The 17,206-nt window shown below is 40.5% G+C and overlaps 4 protein-coding genes across 5 annotated transcripts; 2 read left to right on the top strand and 2 right to left on the bottom strand.

Moving 5' to 3' along the window:
- The first annotated feature begins 234 nt into the window (after window positions 1-234).
- ccdc127a (coiled-coil domain containing 127a) lies at window positions 235-4,163 on the top strand. 2 transcript variants are annotated; one of them, XM_035164465.2, is made up of 4 exons: window positions 235-311; window positions 982-1,116; window positions 2,487-2,731; window positions 2,840-4,163. In XM_035164465.2, the coding sequence occupies exons 2-4, from the start codon at window positions 987-989 to the stop codon at window positions 3,284-3,286; spliced, it is 822 nt and encodes a 273-aa protein (XP_035020356.1). In that variant the 5' UTR covers window positions 235-311; window positions 982-986; the 3' UTR covers window positions 3,287-4,163. The 2 variants fall into 2 exon arrangements, with proteins under 2 accessions (XP_035020356.1, XP_035020357.1); XM_035164466.2 differs by lacking the exon at window positions 235-311 and adding an exon at window positions 328-721.
- Window positions 4,164-4,302: 139 nt separating this feature from the next.
- zmp:0000000930 (telethonin) lies at window positions 4,303-6,350 on the bottom strand. Its single transcript, XM_035164467.2, has 2 exons — window positions 6,076-6,350; window positions 4,303-5,417 (listed from the first exon to the last, which is right to left on the bottom strand). Exons 1-2 carry the CDS (start codon window positions 6,207-6,209, stop codon window positions 5,057-5,059), a joined length of 495 nt encoding a protein of 164 aa, XP_035020358.2. The 5' UTR covers window positions 6,210-6,350; the 3' UTR covers window positions 4,303-5,056.
- A 2,759-nt stretch (window positions 6,351-9,109) lies between these two features.
- Window positions 9,110-10,948, bottom strand: mrpl32 (mitochondrial ribosomal protein L32). The gene is made up of 3 exons (XM_035164835.2): window positions 10,762-10,948; window positions 10,486-10,664; window positions 9,110-9,665 (listed from the first exon to the last, which is right to left on the bottom strand). Exons 1-3 carry the CDS (start codon window positions 10,853-10,855, stop codon window positions 9,417-9,419), a joined length of 522 nt encoding a protein of 173 aa, XP_035020726.1. The 5' UTR covers window positions 10,856-10,948; the 3' UTR covers window positions 9,110-9,416.
- Window positions 10,949-11,580: 632 nt separating this feature from the next.
- On the top strand, window positions 11,581-16,709 carry psma2a (proteasome 20S subunit alpha 2a). Its single transcript, XM_035164263.1, has 8 exons — window positions 11,581-11,720; window positions 12,237-12,313; window positions 12,949-13,081; window positions 14,193-14,315; window positions 14,417-14,498; window positions 15,377-15,450; window positions 15,590-15,647; window positions 15,765-16,709. The coding sequence occupies exons 1-8, from the start codon at window positions 11,680-11,682 to the stop codon at window positions 15,879-15,881; spliced, it is 705 nt and encodes a 234-aa protein (XP_035020154.1). The 5' UTR covers window positions 11,581-11,679; the 3' UTR covers window positions 15,882-16,709.
- The last annotated feature ends 497 nt before the right edge of the window (window positions 16,710-17,206 follow it).

Below are 17,206 nucleotides of genomic sequence, written 5' to 3'. Positions count from 1 at the left end.
CGGAGGATAGGATATTCTGCTGCACAGGACCAAACCACTCTCTAAATATGGGGGTGTCGCATATGTTGCACCTAATGATTATCCGCTAAATTAATTCATAAACTTAATTATATCCAAAGAGGCGCCACCAATGCACCTTTAAATAGTATTACACATATAAGGACTCTATTTTCTGCACTTAATTTGTTTGTTGTGAATATACGATCCATCTGAATGTCCCCGCTTGGTATAGTTGGACTGCGGAAGTTTAAAATTGTATAATCAGGGTGAGGAGGAACAAATATATAAGTGACCTAGACGTTTCCTTCAAGGTGAGACGCAGCATCGTGTATCTAACAGCCCTCCACTGGCTGCTTGTAGACAACACAGAGCTGTAGAGCCCCGTGTTGGGTTTATATTCAAATGCTACCGCGAGCATGCACCAGCAAGCCAAGTGTTAGCTAGCATGTTAGCTCGTAGCCGTATTGTGGTTAGACGGGCTGTCAAATTTCCGACTCATGCCAGACTGGGTTCGCTGTGGCGGTGTTTTGGCGAATGCTAACGAGGCTAATTGCTAACGATGTTTTTATGCATAGTTCGTATTTGCAACACAATTTGCAAAGGCCACACGTGCTGTTTCGAACCCAGTTGTGTTTATAACAGTGTACAGTTAGTCTGAAACCAACCCAATGGACCCCGCTGGAGAAAGAGAGGCATCGCAGTTAGCTTCATAATCATACGTGTATGTTTATGTCTCTAAGCCAGTTTATACCTGCAGCTGCTGGCATGTCGCTTCCTGTCAGCACAGGAATAACAAAGACCTGCTAGTTACTGTAGCATCAGTGTTAGAAGTGTTAATGAGAAGCCTGTGCTACTTCAGTATCATCATTCAATCTGTGCTGCACATTTTATCATCACCATCTGCCCATAATCTGCATGTAAACATGTACATTATTACTGATGTCTGTTTCCCCTGTGTTTATGTATGTGTGTGATTGACAGCCTCCATGAACAACTTAAATGACCCCCCCAGATGGAACATCCAACCAGATGCCAGAGGAAGGGGGGCGGGGGCTGGGGATGGCAACCAATGGAACTACGCCCTGCTGGTCCCCATGCTGGGACTTGCTGCATTTCGTAAGTTACACTGTGTGTGTGTGTGTGTGTGTGTGTGTGTGTGTGTGTGTGTGTGTGTGTGTGTGTGTGTGTGTGTGTGTGTGTGTGTGTGTGTGTGTGTGTGTGTGTGTGTGTGTGGTAACAAATACGGGAACACAGCTTTTGAGGAGTTGAGTGTACATGTATTTATACAAACAATGTTAAAGTTTCAGTGTGTAGAATTTAGTGACATCTAGTGGTGAAGTGGTATGTTGCAGCTGAATACCCCTCACCTCACCCTCCTTCTTATATTTAATAAACTTTATATTTACGACAGGAGCAGATCCTCTCTATGCAGGCCGCCATGTTTTTTACAGTAGCCCAAACTAGATAAACTAAACACCTTTGCGTTTTTATTCCAACTGAAGGCTTCCACAGGTTCTTTCATGTTTGGGAGGGGGTGGTGAGGTGAGGGGTATTCACCTGCAACATGCAACATGCAACTTCACCACTAGATGCCACTATATTTACACACTGAACCTTTAACTTGGCCAGGGAGGTTATGTTTTCACCCCAGTCGGTTGTGTGACATTTACACTTAACCTCTAAGATGTTTTTTTTTACTTTTTAAATCTTGATATTTAACTTGAGATTTTGTTATCACAGGTTAAGAAAAAAACTTCAGCATTTAACTCACTAGACTTAAAATGGCAACAAGGCAACCAGAAGCAGTTTTCAGGATTTCTGCATGGTCTGCTAAGTCCAAAAATCAATCATCTGAATTTTAGGCCTTTAATAATTGTAGTATGTTAAAATATTATATACTAGGTCTTAACTATGATTAGGTAGGTCTTAATGTTATTTACATTTTATGGTTTAAATGAACATTGACATAATAACATTTTATTATGTCAATGTTCATTTAACACTACTTCTGTTTTGCTATAAACATTTTTTAAGAGAAGTGTTTTGGCAGTGTGCTTGATTTGTAAGGTCTCTGAGTGTTGTAGTTCTTTCAGTCCAGATATTCGCAGGCTGTAATAAAACTGCAACTGATAGTCTGTCTCTGGCTGTAGTTTGCGAGATAACTTGACAGTGTACGTAGTTGTGGGATTTCAATATACCGTCACATCTGTTGTACTTGACAAAGGTCTTATTATGGTGTTAAAAAGTTTCAAATTTTACCAGGTTTTATATCTGCTCCATTAAAGCCAAGTTTTAGAGACAAAACGCACTCTTGCTTATCATTTGATTGCTTGATCATTTTTACCCTCAGGTCATACAGTCACCACATTACTGTCGCTCAAAACCTGGAGCCAAGCAGGTTTAGAAAATCTGTATTATGTGCTGCAGTTGGTCTGCACTTGAGATATCTTCTCACTCCCTCATCCTATCTCCCACCACCCCATCAGGTTGGATCTGGAGCAGAGAGTCTCAGAGGGAGATCCAGAAGGTCAGAGCCCAGTATGACGAGGATGTGTCCACCATGAGAAATGAGATGGAGGCACGGTACAGGGAGACCCTGACAGAGAGGCGCAGGGCAGCTGCTAAACTAGAGCTGGAGCTAGAGAAGGAGAGACAGAGGGTGAAAGGCTACAAACAGGCCATGATCTCACAGAGCCAGCAGCTGATGGAAGAGCGGAAACAGCTACAACAGGTAAAAACTCCCACCTCAACTGGCCCTCCAGTTCTGATATTGTTCACTTTTCCTACCTAACCTAAAGCTTCTTCTCTATAAGCAAAGCTCTTTTTTCTCTCTTACAAGGAGCGAGAGGCCTTGGAGGAAGAGAAGCAAAAGCTGGTAAAGTCCGGAGCTGCGGGTGCTGTGCTGCATCATGCCCTGGAACGAGAGCAGGACTGGTGCCAGAGAGCCACAGCCACCCTGAAGGAGTTAGAGGGTCACCTTGTGGAACGCCAGAATGCCTACTGTTCCCTCATCCAACCTCGAGATCAGCGGCTGGAGATGGAGAAGAACATGCTTCTGAGGGTCGTCAAACAACCCATCGGGGCAGAACTAGACCTAGAGTCTGACCTGATGGACATTTTTAAGAGAGATAAGCATTGTGCTGACCTGCTAAACAATGACAAGAGGAAGAACGGAAGCCTCATGTGGGTGTATCTCAAGTACTGGCAGCTGCAGGTCACTGTCCAGAAACACAAGAAAGCTGAGGAAGCCATATTAGGAGGGAAAATCCAGCTTCACACAAAGTGACAAAAGACAAGGCTGGTGTTTTTCATTTGACTATTGGAGAGCACTGAAAATGAACATGTATTGTTCATTCTGAGGAATTATCCTTACTTGACAGGGATGTAATGGAAACACACAAGATAATCTCAACAAGATCATGTTCAGCATCTGAAAGTTCCATCCTTCATCTCAGAGTTTAGAAAAGAGGAGATCTTCTGTCAGGTTTAACATGCTGAAATACAACATCACCATTACTTCAGACACTCCAGATAAGAGTCATTAGCTTTAAATCAACTGTGGGAAAACCTACAATCACAAATATGCATTAGGATCTCTCTGTTAATATCCATATTGGATACTCAACCAATGTTTGATTACATATACAGTTTTATTTTTTCTATTTATACCCTCGGAAAGGTGGTCAGAAATTCTGTGTTCATTTTACTGAGATCGTCTGAGGGCCATGAATCACGTCTAGGTGAGTAAGTGTGTGAATGTTGCTCATCCTGTCATTGGTATGAATTAATGGCTTTAAAAAATGATGCATGTCGCCCCAGGCAACACGCAGAGATAAAAATGTCTCATCAGGAAATTTTTATTTAAAACACTACATTAAAGCAAAAACAGGCACACATTTAAAACACACTTTCAACATTAGTAAAACATGGTTAAGTCTGTCAGTGCTCTGGCATGTGTTGATACTTGGTTTTTATATGTTAATGGACGGTTGTGGGACAGTTTCTGTCTTCAGTCTGGTTTTGTGGGAGCCTCTTGTCTATCAGGAGGGAGACAGGACTATTTCAGGTGCATGTGAATTTTAAGGGAACAGATCACAAAGTAGTGCTTGGTACTGAAACTCATTACATTGCTACAGCAAAAATAAAATATAAAACACACTGAAGGCCTGTAATTGATTGTTTATTGAAATCTAGCTTGGTGAGTGTTGGATGTATTGCCACTGACTGTTCAGTTCAATTATTCAAATACATTTTTTTTACTCCTCTAGGTTATTCACATTTTCTCCTCAGACTCTCAAAAGTACTGTTGTATTTCGAGTATAAAAGCATCTTTTGTGGGGGTCTCTTTACAATGTTTTTATTTTACCACAAGGAGGTGCTGTCTTTGCATTTGTTCTCTTGAGAATGGCACAGTAGTGACATGGAAACTAATTCTGCATTTTATAAACTGTGCAACAGGAATACAGAGAAATAACTGACACATTAATACTCATTTATATTCCTATCACAAACGATTAAAGATTATGTATCCACATTTATTAATTGTTTTTTCTCTAATGTGACAATTTTATTGATGTTAATATCAACAAGTAAGTGCAAATAATTTCTACGTACATTTTCATGGAGCTCTATATGGAAATCACTGATAATAATAAAAATATATAGTTTTCTGGGGCATAACAGTTATCTTAAAAGAATAACTTCAGAATGTGTTATTCCCACAATACAACATATTTCACAGCTTTTTAGTGTTTTAATTATGACAAATTAAATCAAGCAATTCACTAACATAATAACTTCTAAAAGTCAAAAACATTTTTTGTAAGACTCTTATTTGGATGATACTGAAATACTAAGTTAGAAGATGTGTTGTGCAGAAGTTTTGTAAAAGTGGCTCATTTCATTAGGTGTTTTATTTTAACTCATAGTGTAGATATTTCATGCAACTTTAAAGCAAATGTTAACGTACAGATACCAGCATGTAAACAAGAGCAAATGTTATGTTGTATTTTCTGTGCTGCAGTTTCTGATGTTCCTTCAGCTGCACCTCCTTGTTTCACTCTCTCCTCTGCGCCCGATGAGAGTTTTCTCTTGGAGAGGACATCAGGCTGGAAGCTCTGAAGTTCACTCTGATTGGCTTTCTGAGGTCCTGAGTTGTGTCAGTCACTTCCTGCTTATTCACCTCATCATTCATCTGCTCTTGTGTGGCTGGCTGTTCCACTGTGCACCCAGAGTTGGCTCTGGCAGGGCCTGGGTCCCTGCCGGTGTGGAGGACAGGTAGGTGGTGCTCTTTCGTAGCTCCGTTGAGAGTGCCCACCATCACTGTCTGACTGGGGCCCCTCTCGACCATGAAGTGCACCACCTGTTGGAGCTTATAACTCTCTCTGCGGACTTTATCTGTCTCTGACAGTTTCAGCCTGGAACATAATACAAACACCAGACTGATGATTTTTAATCTCTGTAAAACTGCTGCTTTACTGCTCTTGGTTAGTTGAGATTCTGATGTTGGTAGGATTTATGACCTCATCACATATCTACAGTGTTTTCCTTATGCAGCTACTGGCAACATATAACAGTGGTTCTCAAACGGAGCCTGACACACTGCCATGGGGTTCTTGAAAAGTTTTTAGATTCACCCACGAAAATGATCAAAATTTCTGTATTCTGTGTTGACATGGTGAAAATACTTTCAGTACATGTCTAATATCTTTCCAAGACTTTTTTGTGTCTTGTTTTCCACACAACTAAGTGTGCAATGATTCCAAGGGACATACATGAATGGGTCCCTGAAATATTTTCTATCTCGAATGGGTTCATAGCTGACGTACACGACCTGCATTGATATCACAATCAGGTCATGAAGAGTAATTTTCAACCAAAGCAAGGCAGAACAGCAGCAGTTTTCAACTGTACTTTGTGTGAATCACTCTTGGTCAAAACTGAGCATGTTCATTCTGCTTTACCTTCATTCATCTTACTACATCATACTGAACACTGGACCATGCAAATCTACAAATACCAAACAAACTTCATAATGGACAGAAAAAAGCTGAATTTCATAGGAGAACAACCTACTTGTATTGTGGTCTTGTTTCAATGATCAGGCTCAGCCAACATACTTGGAGGCTCTCCTTGCTCCACTGGTTGTCCTCGTGAATATCACAGTGGGAATTCACCAGGTAGCAGCCTCCTCTGCTGACACAGTGCATGGTGTGTTCGCGTCAAGAGCGTGAACGTCAGTTATTGTCCGTCTGCACCAGAAATGCCCTTTTTGCACTTCTTACCTAAATCCAACTTGACTTTTATAACAAATCTCATAGGAAAAGAATGTGTCCTCGCCAATGTGTGTGTCTGTGTATCAAGTAGTCTGAGATTTGTGTGTGTTGGCAACGTCTTAAATATCAAGTCTTGTTTCTATTTTTACTCGTCTGAATCACATTGTGGTGAATGTAGTGAATGTCCTCACTCAAAACATCCTGAAGGTTGGTTTTCATTTGAAATGGAGCTTTAGCTCTTTCCATGACGTGAGCCGACCACATGAATCCAGATGAAAGTTGAGTGTGAATCCTCACTGACGTCATACATTGAGCCACTGAACATGCAACAATACTTTTTAGTTGTTTCCTGTATTTACTATGTAAACTCACAAGTTATACCAAACATGATAACCCCACCGAGGTAGAAACATATGTGTTTATAGATTTGTAACTAGTACAAAGTAGAGTTGAACTTACCCTGTGTGTGTGTGTGTGTGTGTGTGTGTGTGTGTGTGTGTGTGTGTGTGTGTGTGTGTGTGTGTGTGTTGACAGAAGTATAAAATTACTAATCTGTCTGATTAAGTCGCCCCATCACTTCAGAGTTAATATCCTCCCACTCCTCAGATGTCTCTCACATGTTGCAGGAAGGAGACAGCTGAACAGATCACTGACTCACAGCAGTAATCCAACTCATTCATCCAAAGCCATTCAAGTACCTTGGCCAGATTCATGCTGAGGGCTACAAAAACTGATGTTTATTAGTGACAAATTCTTCATGTCACCACCATTACCACTACATTCAAAGTAAAGGCCAGCAGAATGCATTACTTTGATAAAGAAACAGTTAGATTTGACAAAGAAAGAGTCTTGAGTTGAACAGCTGTGCGCCCAGATACTGTTTTTATTTTTGTTATGATGGACAGAAGTAAAGGAGGGGTAGGAGTCCAACACGTTTGCTGGCTAGAACTTACCAACACTGAGTTTCATCAAACTGACGGTGAAACTGAATCAGAGGGTGTATGATGGTGTGACTGAGGCAGACACTCACCCCAGTAAAAAAAGTGTATCCCAGCAACACGAGAGCCAGGATTAAATGACTTCCCTTTAATACGGAAATCTGACAAACAGATCTTGCTGTCACAGCATTAACGCAAACCAAGGAACTCAGGCATGAGCATATCATCATGTTTAGAAGTGGCAACCAGTTTTCCATCACAAGCAGGCAATTTGGAACCAATTTAATAATTATAACTTACATATTTATGGCGTCTTTTAAGGGACCCAAGGACGCTTTACATATTTGAGGGAGAAGGACATATTTAAGGAGACAGAGACAAAGACAAGGGCAGATTGTATCAGACCATATGCATTTTTAAAAAGATGAGTTTTGCGTAGTTTTTTGAACGTCCGGGGGAATGTGTCATTGCGGATCTCTATTGGCAGAGCATTCCAGAGGGTGGGGATGGTGAGCAGACTCCGGTCAAGGATCACAGATTCCTGGATAGGGGGTAGGGTTGAGGTAGGTCAGACATGTGTTCGGAGCGAGGCATTGGAGGGATTTGTAAGTGAGGAGATGGAGGGGTTTGTGGGGATTTAACTGACAGCCAGTGAAGATGGATGAGGGTTGGGGTGACGTGCTGCCAGGGCTTGGAACAGGTGAGAACCCTGAGTTCTGCACATACTGGGGCCTGTCCAGGGCTTTGTTGGGTACCCCACACAGAACTCCATTGCAGTAGTCCAGGCAGGAGGTGATAAGGGCATGGATGAACGTTTCGGGCAACAGAGTCTGAAAGTGAGGGTTGGAGTCTGGAGATGTTTTTGAGGTGGTGGAAGGCAGTTTTGGTGACAGACTTGATGTGGGATTTAAAAATTAGGGGTGGAGTCCAGGATGACTCCCAGGTTGCGGACATCCCAGGATGGGAAGATGGTATAGCCCTCCACAGTGAGAAGCAAGTCACCCACCCTCTGGAGGAGGCCCTTGGGAGCCACAACCAAGAGCCCTGTTTAACTGCTGTTAAGTTTGAGAAGAATTGGCTGACATCCAGGATTTAATGCCATGGAGGCAGTTGACAAGGGACTGTGGGGGAAGTTGGGTGGAGGGTTTGGTGCTGAGATATAGCTGAGTGTTGTCAGCGTAACAGTGGAAATTTAGTCCATGGTGACGGATAATCTGACCAAGTGGTAGCATGTATATTGTGAAGAGGCCAAGCACAGAGCCTTGAGGAACGCCATGGTCGACTGGTGCTAGGAAGGAGCAGGAGTTTCTGATATTGACAAACTGTTTCCTGTTGGAGAGGTAGCACTGGAACCAAGCAAGAGCTTTACCGGTGATGCAGAGGTGGTCAGACAGGTGGTTGATGAGGAGGGTGTGGGAAACCGTATCGAAGGCTGCAGATAGGTCCAGTAGGATGAGGATGCTGATGTGAATATGTAGACTTCACTTTCATTAACTTCACCAAGGAGGTTGTTTTCATCTGCATTTGTCTGTTAGTTGCAGCACTACACAAAAACTACTGGATGGATTACCACGAGCCTTGGTGGAAGAATGTTGTATGGGTCAGGGGAGATCCCACTAAATCTTGGTGCGGATCCCAAATTTGTATCACTTAACAGGTAGGTGTTTTTTTTTGACAATTTTACTTATTTCCCAGGAAATAATTTATGGATATTGAAGAAAAAAATTATATTTCTGTGCGTGTGTGTAATTTGGTGCAGTCTGATTGAAATGAAGGGGACTCTTGGACCTTGACTGAGGTATGCGCTCTGCTGAGTCATTCTAGTTTCACTAATGCAGCCGTTACTAGACCTCACTTATTATTTAAAACATACAGAAAGAACAAACATAAAATGACTTTAGTCAAACAATGGCTTTATTATCACACATTCAAATATACAGTAAATTTCTCTCAGACTGGCGTCAAGTCTGACAAACAATTCAAACAATAACACAAAAGGAACAATGATGTCCTGCAGCACAATCTCCAAAACTGTAGTCGTATGAACCTCAAATCTTAGATTTTTTTTCCACCAACACATTAATGATGAAGCATTGTCACAGATTGAAGTAAAACTGTATCTCCTCTAATGAATTATATTAGTTATTCATTTACTGAATAACAGCCAGGACAAAATGTGCCATTCACTGTATCAAAAAAGACATTAGCTGAACCAGGCCGGCCTCTTCCTGGCCCTCTCCACTATCCTCTTGTCTTTGTCCTGCTGGCTTGGTGTCTCGCCCTCATACAGCACCACCGACTCCATTGTCGGCGCCCTCAGCGGGCCTCCTTCCATTGCTTGGATCTGTTGACGAATCCGACCGGTCTCCTTGCACACCTTGGCGTAACAGACGCCGCACAGGATGTGTTTCTGCTTCAAGTGGCCACACTCTGAGCACGGCTCGATGTTGGTCTGAGAGAGATAGCGAGAGAGAAAGAGCAAGAAAGAGAGTGAAGATGTGGATCAAGATATGTCAGGGCAACAGTAAATAAAAACTCAGGTCTTTCATTTACGACTCCTGTTTCCTCATTGTCTCGCTGCTTGGTCCCTAACACTGATAAATGCAGTTCTTGAACAACTTCTGTACAAACTAAGTCTCAAAAGGTAAAAGTGAGTGGATTATTGTGATAAATTAGAGGTGTACTGATACCTTTATTCCAAAATGATGTAAGTGCTAATGAAATAATGTGCATCATCAGTCACATTTAACAACAGGGGTCCTAAACACAACGGTTTCGCTTAGTTTGAATTTTTGTTATAATCTTAATTGCCACATATATTCTGTGATATACACGTAAAATAATAATAAACTTTATTTGTATAGCACCTTTCATACAAGAAATACAGCTTAAAGTGCTTTACATACTATATAGGTAAAATATAAACGAGCCACAAACACTCCACCCAACCCTGCATCGGCATAGTGATGAGTAGATAATGAGTAAAGTTTCATTTTTGAGTGAACTATCCCTTTAAGTTTATTCAGGGGACTTGGACTTGCTGATATTTCAATAGACACTAGTAAAATCACACCTTGAAATGTGGGTGTTCTCAAACTTGTGTCTAATAGTGTATATACTCTGTACATGGACATACTGTACACCCACTAAGCACTTTGTTATGAACATCATTATACTCTGTAGGGTTCCTTCTGTTTGTACTCTAAACAAATTGAATTATTAGTGGGTGGAGCCTCTTTGAGGAGATCTAACTCAAGCCTGATCCGGTGTACCTTAACTTTCAGGAGTTTGCTGTCAGCTCTCCTCCTGGTGCGGTTGACCTCTATGGTTCGTCTCTTCTTGGGCACTGCCATCCACATGATGCTGTCCTGCAGAGCAGAGGGCTGCTCCTGCTCCTCCTGAGGCTGGAGCTGAGGCAGGAAGCTGGGACCACTGACTGCCAGAGCCGGAGCTGCACACAGGAGAAATAAAAACACAAACATGCATCTTCTCTTGTCACTGATCCGTTAGCTGACGTGAATGTCCAGAGCTCCAGGCGGTGAACTCACCCAGATGAGGGTCTAATCCCGCCGCCTGCAGGAGTCTGCACTCGATGCGCAGCAAAGAGCATCTGAGGCTGTTCACTAAAGCCGCTAAATTCATCTTTAAATCTGCCAGCACGTTTCTTCTTTCAACATGTCAGACAGCTCTCGGTCACTCAGTCGGATGACGTCACTACGCGGCGACAACACGCTATACTTCTTCTTCTGTTTGATTTCCCGGAAGACGGCTTTTGGTGATTCACCACCATCTACTGGTTAACTATCAAATTACGCCCTCCCAGTAACAAAATAACAAAACATAAACCAAATCAAGTCTGTTCTCCATGAACTTACTTGTCAAGATAGTTTAAACTAAATGCGTGTTTTTCCTTATCAGTTATTTTTCTGATCAGTTACAGTTCCATAGATATTTTTTCGTTTAAAAAAGTTTATTCCATGACTTTCAATTGAAATATTACTATATATATGTAAAGATGTTTTATCAAATGTTGTAGTAAGAATACATTTGATTTATGTGTATTTCTTTTGTATTATTTCAATTCAAGCTCATAAAGTTTATAGTGGACATACAACTAACATTGATTTATGATTAATCTCTTACCGTAACACCAATTGTGTTGCATTGATGTGATAATGTAAATTATAATAATGAACCATTAAGAAAACGAAATATAATTTAAAAAAATTATTTGATCTAAAAATATATTTTCAATCTCAGAAGACTAAGAACAAAATTACAATGAGAAGCTTTTCTTTTTGTAAAACCTGTCATTTTTATTTGTTTTCAGACGTAATGCTTCAGCTCATGATAACAAAACGGGAGGTGTTGTGTGCTCAGTCTTTATAGGTGGCGGTAAACACACTGAAGCAGCTTTACAACTCTCCGCTCACTCACAGTAGAAGAAGAAGTAGAAGACGAACAAGATGGCGGAACGAGGCTACAGTTTCTCCCTCACCACATTTAGGTAAACTTTGTTAAAATTATCATAAAATGAAAAAAGACACAAAAGTGTTAACTGTAGTGATTACTACACTTTAACAGTTTGATCAAATGTATGCACATATTTCTGTTTCAATCTGGGGAGAGGGTTTCGGGAGCCGCTCTGGTTGATGCACTGTCATTGCAATGAATCGGCTAACTGCTAGCATGGCGGCTAATAGGTTTTTAAATGAAACGCTCTTATCTTTATTCTCCCTGATGTAGATATTTAAAACCCTTGAAAATGTTTTGTTTTTGAGCCAATAACCGAACAGACTGAAACGGCTCGGTGCTTCATGCTAGAGGCATGTGTCTGTTTAGCTAGCGCTAACTTAGCTCACATGAGTCAGTTGTTTTAGCTTTTGCTTTCAATTTCGCCTGTGGAAATTGCTAACGCTAATTCCGGGTTTTCAGAATAAAGTTGTTGGTGAATCTGCATTAAATTTCTCTTCCACTCTGCAGCATATAAACGTAATTTCCTTCTCTGTGTTTCTTCCTGCAGCCCTTCGGGGAAACTGGTCCAGATTGAATATGCACTGGCAGCTGTAGCAGCCGGAGCTCCCTCAGTTGGCATCAAAGGTATGAACTCCTGGAAATCATGGATCATAATAAACTGGGTTTTGGGTCAAATCTGCATCTCTGGCCTTTGATGGTTTTTGACGGGTTGTTGATTAAATACAGGAAATGCTGTAGATATACAGTGGTAATTATATTGGATAATAAACCACATACGTTACATTAAACTGTTTGCAGAAAGGATGACAATCTGCAGCAACATTCATTACTGTGGTGTTTTTTTAATGCAGAAATTAGATGTAAATGATTTCTGACATAGTGTCACTGCTTTGGAGGAATTTCTTTTGACTTGGATTAAATGCCAGGTGCAGATGGCAGTGTGACATAAGCTTAAATGTGGCAGTGGTTACCAGTAAGGAATTTTAAACCTTAAAAACAAAACTCAAAATGCTTATAAGTAATATAACGCTATAGTTAATCCTATATGTCAACAGCATTTTGTCATACAATTAAAGCCTTGTCATGTATCTGAACAAGTCAGTGAGTTATCCTGACACACTGAAGCAGCAACTAAAGCTGTTACAGCATCCTTAGGGGCTGCATTACATTTAATTACATAGTTTAAACAAGTTAGAAAATTATTACCACTAGTTTGGATTTGTGCTGACATTAACTGTGGTATTCTCATTGAATTTCAGCTTCCAATGGAGTTGTCCTGGCAACAGAGAAGAAACAGAAGTCCATTCTGTATGATGAGCAGAGTGTCCATAAAGTGGAGCCCATCACTAAGCACATAGGCATGGTCTACAGTGGCATGGGGCCTGACTACAGGTGGGTACTCTCAAACAGATTGTCTTTGTTTTCTAATTTCAGACAAGTGTCTTTCTATGTGATGTCCATCAGCTTCTAAATTTCAATACAGAAAAACATGGAGAAAAAAAACTGACATTGTTCACTAGCAGCTACAACAAAACTATTCCTAGTCTTTTCCCAGGTTTTGCATGTTTAAGCACTTCAACAAATTGTCCATTGTACAAATATTGGCAAAACATTACCATAAAGTATTAAAATTGATATTCCACTCTCCAGACAGCTACTGATGGCTTGTACTCCATCGTGAGATTTTCTCAGTGGTGATGAGTTTGTACTACTGGCGGTATTATGTGTTTCTTCTGTGATCTATCTGATAATTTTGTCTTCAGTGACTTGAGCTTAAATAGGCTGTATGCCAGTTACATTTGTTGCTACATAGCCAGTGATACTAGTTAAATTAGTTACTAGCAGGAAAGGTGCAGTATCAAACTTCATTCTTCCCACAGTCACCCACAGCTGTCTCCAGCGGTAGAAAGCAACACCAATTTTCACTTTTGGTTAATGTCTATTTTTATCTGTTTATTTTTCTTCTACTGAAGTTAGCTTGCTAACCAGCTATTTCTATCCTGGCTAGCCTCTATTGTCTAGAAAAAACTAGAGCCACTGTAGCATTAGTGCTGCTCAGATGGCATATTATGACCTTTTGTGTGGTAAATGCAGCAATGGCCGAAGCTCTTGGCAAGTGACTGTAACCAGCATCTGCTCTTAGCAAGAAATCACGTTCAGGGGCAGAGAAAACTGACAACAGGCTCCTTTGATGGATTGTTCACATATACACAATCAAACTCTGTGGCGAGTACGGCTGCAGCCATGCATCCCATGCTATACTACAGATTCATTATAGGCATAGTAGAGCTAACCATATGTCTTGTACCCACCCAAACTTATGACATTGGTGAGTTCCATGCGCAGTGGTTGTAAGAACAAAATATAACCATTTATTGTGTGTAGAAGATTAACAAAAACACAGTTCAGGCCTTTGTTGGCTTTGTACATGAAGTTAGTTAGTTTTTCTGACTGCCTAACCTCACATATTCAAAAAGCTTATTGAGTTGTGTTCTCTTTGCAGGGTTCTAGTGCGACGAGCCCGGAAGTTGGCACAACAGTACTTCCTGGTTTACCAGGAGCCAATTCCCACAGGCCAGCTTGTCCAGAGAGTTGCCTCTGTAATGCAGGAGTACACACAGTCTGGGTGTGTATTAACTAAGATGCACGAATATGCAGATACGTCACTGTTGTATTTATAGGTTAGATATATTCGGTCAGAATATTTACCTTGTGGTCTTTTTTCAGTGGTGTGCGTCCATTTGGCGTATCATTGCTGATAGCTGGATGGGATGAAGACCACCCCTACCTGTTCCAGTCAGACCCCTCTGTAAGTTGTTTTCATACTCAAGTTAATATTTGTTAAAAAACAATATTTGTCCTCGGTTAATGTGCCCTTAACAGCAAATAGTTTAACTGTAATTTTTCAAGAAATTGACATCAAAATATATCTGAATTGCTTTTAAGAATGAACTGCTCATTTTGTCTTGGGTTAACTGATAATTTCCAGGAGGTGACACACAAACCTGTTAGTTATACCGTGTATAACATGCAGATCCTGTCTGTTTGTAATGTGCTCAGCAATTACACATTCACCCTCAGGCTACATCCATTCTACTAATGTATTTTGGTTTTAAAGCTAAATTAATCTTTGTCCAGATGAGTGTTTTAGCTCCCCATCAGTAATCCCTATCAGTTATCCATACTAACACAATTCACGTACACAAGGCATGTGTTAGGCAGTGTAAACAGGAAGTAGATTTCCTATTCTGCACTGGGTTGCTTACTTGGAGAATTACCTGATATGAACGCGAAACGAGAATGGTGGAAAGTAAGAGAAGGGATTTCTTATCTTGAAATGACAGTGAGATGGAATTGTTACTGAGACTAAGTGTTTATGTTGTCATTGCTGGCAGTTGAGTCCTGACTCACAAGAACCAGGAAGTCAATGTGGGTTTTTGCACGTCCATATTACTTTGTAGCTCCAGAGTTTCCAAATAAAATGGGTCTAGCAGTGCTCCCAAGTAGTGTTGACGATAGGCGTGTACATAGCAACAGTGATGCAATTTTAAATTAGAATGTACTAATGTGGGATGTAACCTCAGTCTGCAGTGATTTTAATGTGAAGATTATATTATTTTTAATTCTCTGTACTTCAGATGATAACATACTTAATGGCCTAAAGAGTTTTTTCTTCTTGATTGGCAGGGTGCATATTTTGCATGGAAAGCCACAGCCATGGGAAAGAACTACGTTAACGGAAAAACATTCCTTGAGAAAAGGTATGCGTCTACAATTATAAATTTATTTTTTAATCATGCAAATCGTGTTACAAGTACATATATGGATTATGATCATATGTGCTGGGTTTGATACACACGACACAGACTGGTAGATGACCACTTTGTTTTCCATCTCCAGGTATAACAATGATCTGGAACTGGAAGATGCCATCCACACAGCCATCTTGACATTGAAGGTATGTTGTTTATTCATTTAAAAAAAATACCCAGTTTGGTTGGATTCTCTTACTTATACACTGTTTCTCTCCACTATTATTCTCAGTCATTGACACTGCTCTATCTCTGTGTTACAGGAGAGTTTTGAGGGTCAGATGACAGAGGAGAACATTGAGGTGGGGATCTGCAACGAGGCCGGCTTCAAAAGACTCACCCCAGCAGAGGTGAAAGACTACCTGGCTGCCATCGCATGATCAGGTCCTGCCTGGTGCGGGGGCTCGCTGGCCACATTTCAAGACAAAGACACAGCAGCAGAGTAGCCAACAGTCTCATGACACAAACCACGGTTATTCATATTTTCATACCTTGACTATATTCAGGATTATTAATGTGAGATGATAGAATCAGACTTGTCCAGAGCTATTTACCTAAAGAGATGGCTTTTGTGTGTGTGTGCAGCTGACTTGGCTACCACTCACAAGCGCATTAACCAGACTCATTGGCTGCGAGATGGCAGATGTTGTCTCATAACTAATTGGCTTTGTGAAATGTGAAATGAGACAGTTGGCTGCTGTGCTTACAGAAAGGAATGTGGGGTCTGAGTGAAGTCTCAAGTCTACTGTTGAATCCTTCACTTTTCTTCTTTCTCGATTCTGTTGCTACAGCAATACCATCGCTTTACAAATTGAATACTGTTGCATTAAGTATTTGTGCAAAGTGGAACTGCTTTTCAGCGTTACCAAGTGTGACAAATGACCTGGCAAAAAAAACTGAAATGCTAACAAGACTAATGCCTATTAGAACTATTACATCTGTCTGGGGGGGTGATTGATCATGGACATTGACGTGTCCCTGATCATTACCCACCTGAATTTCATCTGTACCTCAACACGCTGTAGGAGAATAAACAAAAGAGAACAAGAAGGGAGGATACAATGGAATATTGTGAGAATTTACTGTCAGGATCTGGTTGCCTGTACAGCAGTTTTACACATTGTACTTTTTTTTCAGGCTAGAAACAATTCTAGAGTTTGTATTTTCTCTTCTGTAATCTGTCCCATTCAAATAAAACAATTAGTTTATTTTGACTCTGTTTTACATTATTTTGCTTGGAGATGGCAGCTCAGAGCCAGGCTATAATTAAATGTGTGTTATCCTAATATACAGCCAGAACAAACATATGGAGCCTCAAAGTATAAGATGGACTTAAAAATTTGTTTCAGCCCCTTTCCACATCCACAACTACTGTCTGAGTAGCATTGTTCATGGAATTATCGGAGTGTGCAGACGGATTTTAGTGGTAATACAATTGTAAGAGTAATACTATCTATATCTTGAATAAATGTAATAGTTTTTATGCAAGGAGAAAACAGTATACCAACTTTTATCTGATAAAACTTAATGAAAACAAAGTTCCTAATGCACCTATAACTATTGGCGGTGGCATTGATGAGGCTACAAATGTATATCAAGATCTTATAACTTATAATTTACTCTAAGTTGTTCTTCGTATACATGTATGTATGGACACATCAAACACTATATAAAGTTAAAATATGTTAAATTATAAGAAATCTAC

Source organism: Hippoglossus stenolepis, chromosome 8, assembly GCF_022539355.2.
Source record: "Hippoglossus stenolepis isolate QCI-W04-F060 chromosome 8, HSTE1.2, whole genome shotgun sequence".
NCBI lineage: Eukaryota > Metazoa > Chordata > Actinopteri > Pleuronectiformes > Pleuronectidae > Hippoglossus > Hippoglossus stenolepis.
Note: the sequence above shows the minus strand (reverse complement) of the source record. Positions and strands in the feature narration are given on the sequence as shown.

Coding starts and splice junctions, on each gene's coding strand:
- ccdc127a (XM_035164465.2), top strand. CDS start 987: ATGAACAACTTAAATGACCCCCCCAGATGGAACATCCAACCAGATGCC. Junction 1,117..2,486: donor GCTGGGACTTGCTGCATTTC/GTAAGTTACACT, acceptor CCACCCCATCAG/GTTGGATCTGGAGCAGAGAG. Junction 2,732..2,839: donor AGCGGAAACAGCTACAACAG/GTAAAAACTCCC, acceptor CTCTCTTACAAG/GAGCGAGAGGCCTTGGAGGA.
- zmp:0000000930 (XM_035164467.2), bottom strand. CDS start 6,209: ATGCACTGTGTCAGCAGAGGAGGCTGCTACCTGGTGAATTCCCACTGT. Junction 5,418..6,075: donor GAAACAAGACCACAATACAA/GTAGGTTGTTCT, acceptor ATTATGTTCCAG/GCTGAAACTGTCAGAGACAG.
- mrpl32 (XM_035164835.2), bottom strand. CDS start 10,855: ATGAATTTAGCGGCTTTAGTGAACAGCCTCAGATGCTCTTTGCTGCGC. Junction 10,665..10,761: donor GGGATTAGACCCTCATCTGG/GTGAGTTCACCG, acceptor TCCTGTGTGCAG/CTCCGGCTCTGGCAGTCAGT. Junction 9,666..10,485: donor GCAAACTCCTGAAAGTTAAG/GTACACCGGATC, acceptor TATCTCTCTCAG/ACCAACATCGAGCCGTGCTC.
- psma2a (XM_035164263.1), top strand. CDS start 11,680: ATGGCGGAACGAGGCTACAGTTTCTCCCTCACCACATTTAG. Junction 12,314..12,948: donor TCCCTCAGTTGGCATCAAAG/GTATGAACTCCT, acceptor ATTGAATTTCAG/CTTCCAATGGAGTTGTCCTG. Junction 13,082..14,192: donor GGCATGGGGCCTGACTACAG/GTGGGTACTCTC, acceptor TTCTCTTTGCAG/GGTTCTAGTGCGACGAGCCC.